The sequence below is a fragment of the Chrysochloris asiatica genome, unplaced genomic scaffold, assembly GCF_000296735.1.
Source record: "Chrysochloris asiatica unplaced genomic scaffold, ChrAsi1.0 scaffold00044, whole genome shotgun sequence".
Classification (NCBI taxonomy): domain Eukaryota; kingdom Metazoa; phylum Chordata; class Mammalia; order Afrosoricida; family Chrysochloridae; genus Chrysochloris; species Chrysochloris asiatica.
The window spans coordinates 14,948,823-14,953,273 of record NW_006408562.1 but is presented as its reverse complement, the minus strand read 5'-3'; the positions used below and the strand labels follow the sequence as shown (position 1 = coordinate 14,953,273).

General features: G+C 40.6%; 1 protein-coding gene across 1 annotated transcript in view; it reads left to right on the top strand.

Moving 5' to 3' along the window:
- Window positions 1–580: 580 nt before the first annotated feature.
- AP1S3 (adaptor-related protein complex 1, sigma 3 subunit) overlaps window positions 581–4,451 on the top strand; it is a 27,686-nt gene continuing 23,815 nt past the window's right edge. The window contains exon 1 of the mRNA XM_006861925.1: window positions 581–613. Within this exon, the coding sequence (XP_006861987.1) occupies window positions 581–613 (33 nt within the window). The remainder of the gene's footprint in view (window positions 614–4,451) is intronic.

The following is a 4,451-nucleotide window of genomic DNA, read 5'->3' as shown; positions in this document are numbered from 1 at the left end:
CCCCAGCGAGATAGATTGGCAAAGTGGCAGCATCAATGGGCTAAAGCATGGCTACAATAGTAAGGTTGGCCTAGGATTGGGCAATGTTTCATTCTTTTGTGCATAGGGTCGCTATGAGTCAGTACCGACTCGATGACACCTAACAACCACAACAACAACAATGTGCCTTGAATGACTAAATTGATAAGTTGGGTACATTAATTGCTAGAGGTGAGAGCCTCTTGTGAGTCACTGCAGTTTGTCCTCCTAGTTCTCTGAAGTGACACGGTTAAGTCTGAGAATAGCGACCCTACACACATACGACAGCTCTGTCCACAGCAGAGCCCAGACTGTGAGAGGTCACTCTTTCAACACTGTCATGGACAATGGGATTATTAGACAAACTTGAGTCTGTCTGTTGCTCCTTCTGAATTTGGACACACTTTTATATTTCATAGAGAGATGAGGCTGTCTTCTCCTGTAAAGATTTACAGTCTTGAACACCTTCTGTAGAGTCATTATTAGAATCGATTCAATGGCGTTGGATTTGGTTTGAGTTTGTTATGTTTTATATAGGCTTTATGGACGAGCATATGATACGATGTTCCTGATCATCCTTTCTCTGAATTCACCGGTACAATGATCTCTGTTCATTGTTCTCCATTGCTGATCCATGCTAGGAAGGCAGACCCCTGGTCCAAAGTGAGGTTGCAACATAGACGATCTAAAAAGTAATGTACCATTCACATCTTAAAGGCTGTCTTCAAATACATGAGGCTGTCTGGGTGGTACAAGTTGTTAAATGCTTGGCTACTAGTGAAACGGCTAGTGGTTCTAGTCTACCCAGTGGTACCTCAGAAGAAAGACCTGGTCACCAGTGAAAAGTCACAGCCATTGAAACTCTAAGATACGTAGTTGTGCTGGGACACATGTGGGGTTGCCATGAGTTGGATGTGACTTGACAATAAGTTTTGTAAATATGTGAAACTGAGAAGACTGATAGATTTGCTGCCTTTTTGTTTTGGTATGGTCTGTGAATAAAGTAAGGGAAATTGGCTTGAATTGCAGCAGAGGGCATTTGAAGGTGTTAGGTACCATTGAGTCGGGTCCACCTCAGAGTGGTCCTACGCACAACAGAACGGAACACTGCCCGGCTCTGTGCCATCCTATAATTGTTGTTACTTTTGAGCCTAACTGCTGTTGGCATTGTGCAAACCCATCTCATTGGGTGCCTCCTCTTTCTCACTGACTCTCCACTTTACCCAGCATGATGTCCTTCTCCAGGGTCTGATCCCTCCTGATAACATGTCCAAAGTATAAGAGATGAAGTCTCGTCATCCTGGCTTCTAAGGAGCATTCTGGCTGTCCTTCTTGCAATATAGGTTTGTTTGTTCTGCCAGCCCATGGTACTTTTAATATTCTTTTCCAACACTGTAACTCAAATGCATCGATTCTTCTCCTGTCTTTGTTATTCACTGTTCAACTTTCACATGCATTTGGAGGTGGTTGACAACATTATGTCTTCGGTCAAATTTGAGGTTAGATGGCAAGAAAATATTTTCTGACAGGAAATACTGAACTAACAAGTAGATTTCATTTGTCTGATAAAGATCTAGCTTGTCACTAGACTTTGGAGTGAATAGTTTTAATTCATTGGTGGTCAAACACTAAGCCTAGTCCTCAAGATCCGAGGTTTTAAGATTTGATAATCATACAATTTTGTACTTTTAAAAAGTCACCCACTTTTATGATGATCTCTTCTTGGAAGAAGAAATTCCTTTCTCAATGTGATTCTAAGATACTAGTTGCAGTATGTTATTGAATTGTTTATATCTGCACTACCAGTATTTAGGAGTCCTGGCGTGGTGCTGTGGGTTAATGCTCCAGACTACAAAGTTGTCTGAACTGCAAGGTTGGCAGTTCAAGCTCACCAGCTGCTCCCCAGAAACCCTAGACATGGTGGCTATGGGTTGGAACTGACTCAACAGCACTTAACAACAACAACCAGTATTTAAGAAAATGCTGTGTTCTAAGCAGATATTTAAGATTCCTGACTGAGTGTGATTTTTCTTAAAGCTACTATACTAGATGAGGGATGGGGAACCTTCCCCCCCCCCCCCCCCAAATTTACAGCCTCATTCGTGGGCCATATAAAATGATCAGTTTCAAAATTAGCCTTCTGTATTTAGGAGAAAAATCAATGGATTTGAATTATGGTCATTAATTATTTCACCCCCAATGAGTCCTGGTGTGGTACAGTGGGCTAACGCACTGAACTGCAAAGTTGGTTTGATCTGCAAGGTTGCATTTAGTCTGGCCCTGCCATAGCAACCACAGTTTCAGCCATCACATTGTTATTGTTGTGAAGTGCCATTGAGTTGATTCCAACCCATAGCATCCCTGTATAGGGTTTCCAAGGAGCAGCTGGTGAGCTTGAAACGCAACCTTGCAGATCAAACCAACTTTGCAGTTCAGTGCGTTAGTCCACTGTACCACACCAGGACTCATTGGCCTGAGGGCCGGATGTTCCTCACCCCTGTGAAGGCTTTTAATTTGACTTTTCTTCACTTGTGGTCTTAGCCCTCAAATGCTTCTTCTAACTGACATTTCCTTTCAACGTCAAAATAACGTTCTTAAGTTCTGTGTAGTCACTTTGGACTCATAGAGACCCTGAATAGGGTTTCCAAGGCTGTAATCTTTTGGGGGAGCAGAAAGCCTTAGCATTCTCCCAGCAGAGCAGCTGGGGGAGCTCAAATGGCCAACCTTGGGATTCTTAACTCAGTACTTATCCTAGTATGCTCCTCAAAGTCAGAATTTGTTGTTGTTGTTAGGTGCCATTAAGTTATTTCCAATTCATAACGACCTCATGCACACCAGAATGAAACACTGCCTGGGCCTTCCCCATCCTCACAGTCGTTAAGCTTGAGTCCATTGCTGCTGCCACTGTGCCACTCAGACTCGATAGGGGTCCTCACTTTACTAAGCATGATATCCTTCTCCAGGGACTGGTCCCTCCTTACAATGTCCGATGTATGAGAGACAAAGTCTCTCCGTCCTGGCTTCTAAGAAGCATTCTGTCTGTGTGTCTTCCAACGCAGATATGTTTGTTCTTCTGCCAAACCATGGTACTTTTACTGTTTTTTCCAACACCATAACTCAAATGCATCAGTTCTTCTATGGTCTTCCTTATTCATTGTCCAACTTTCACATCCATATGAAGTTATTGAAAATACCATGGTTTGGGTCAGGTGCACCTTAGTCCTCAAGCTGACACCTTTGCTCATGAACACTTTAAATAGGTTTTGTGCAGCAGATTTACCTAATGCAATATGTCATTTGATTTTTTTTTTAGTGCTGCTTCCATGAGTGTTAATAGTGGAGCCAAGAAAAATAAAGTCTTTGACAACAACTTCAGTCGTCTCTCCATTTATCAAAATCCATTAAACATTAAAATTTACTGGATGCACTGCCAAATGCTAACTTTTTGTTGGAGCAGAAAGCCTGACTTTTTTGTGTGTGGAGCGGCTGGTGGGCTTTAAGTGCTGATTCTGCAGTTAGCAATCCAGTGCTTATCCTACAGAACCACCAGGATTCCTTTGAAGCTACTAAGACGACCTCAAATTCTGTTGGCTTGTTGTCAAGGAAACCCTGAGACTAGAGGCCAGTTCCATTTGGACTCAAATATCGCCACCTAGTGGCTTGTTGTGGTTTATGCCATGGCTTTTTGAACCAAACGTCTTCAAGAAAATGAGTTAAATAATTCTTTTATATCTGAAAAGGTATTTTTTGTTTTAAATTTTTTATAATTAGTTTTCATTACCAATACATGTTGCTTCCTCCATGACATGGTGAACCAAAACAATGAATTGTGTTTGTTAAGAAAAAAATTTTGATTAAAAACAAATATGATTCTAAAGTGATCTATTACTATGGATTGAGAAAACGTAATCTCTCATCAAATAAATCTGTTCCTGAAAATAAAATGAACCCAATCTCCAGGGAAGCAAAGTAAATTTCTAAATGTCACAATGCCTTCCACTCTTCTGCAGCTTATAACACTTCTTGAAATTGAAAAATTTACTTCAAATACACATTTTGAGACTTACCTGAATATAAAGTCAGGGTGCTTCTGACACACTTAAATTTTTAAAAATAAATTCGTTTGGTTCCAAAGACAACAATTACTTGAGGTGATTGATCATGAAGCTCTGAGCTAGGCATGCCACAAGATGCACTGTGTTCCATCCTCCCTGTCTTAGCTCTCCGCTTTTTTATTTGGGTATCGTTTTTGTCTGAGATTATGATAGAGAACTGGTATATAATTTTTATTTCAGTAAACCCACACACTTTTTAGAATTTTTATTTGACTTGTGAAGGATAAAGTTTATGTTTTCTCAAGAAAGTTACATAATTCCTTGATCTGTCTGTCCTATCTATCTATCTATCTATCTATCTATCTATCTATCTATCTA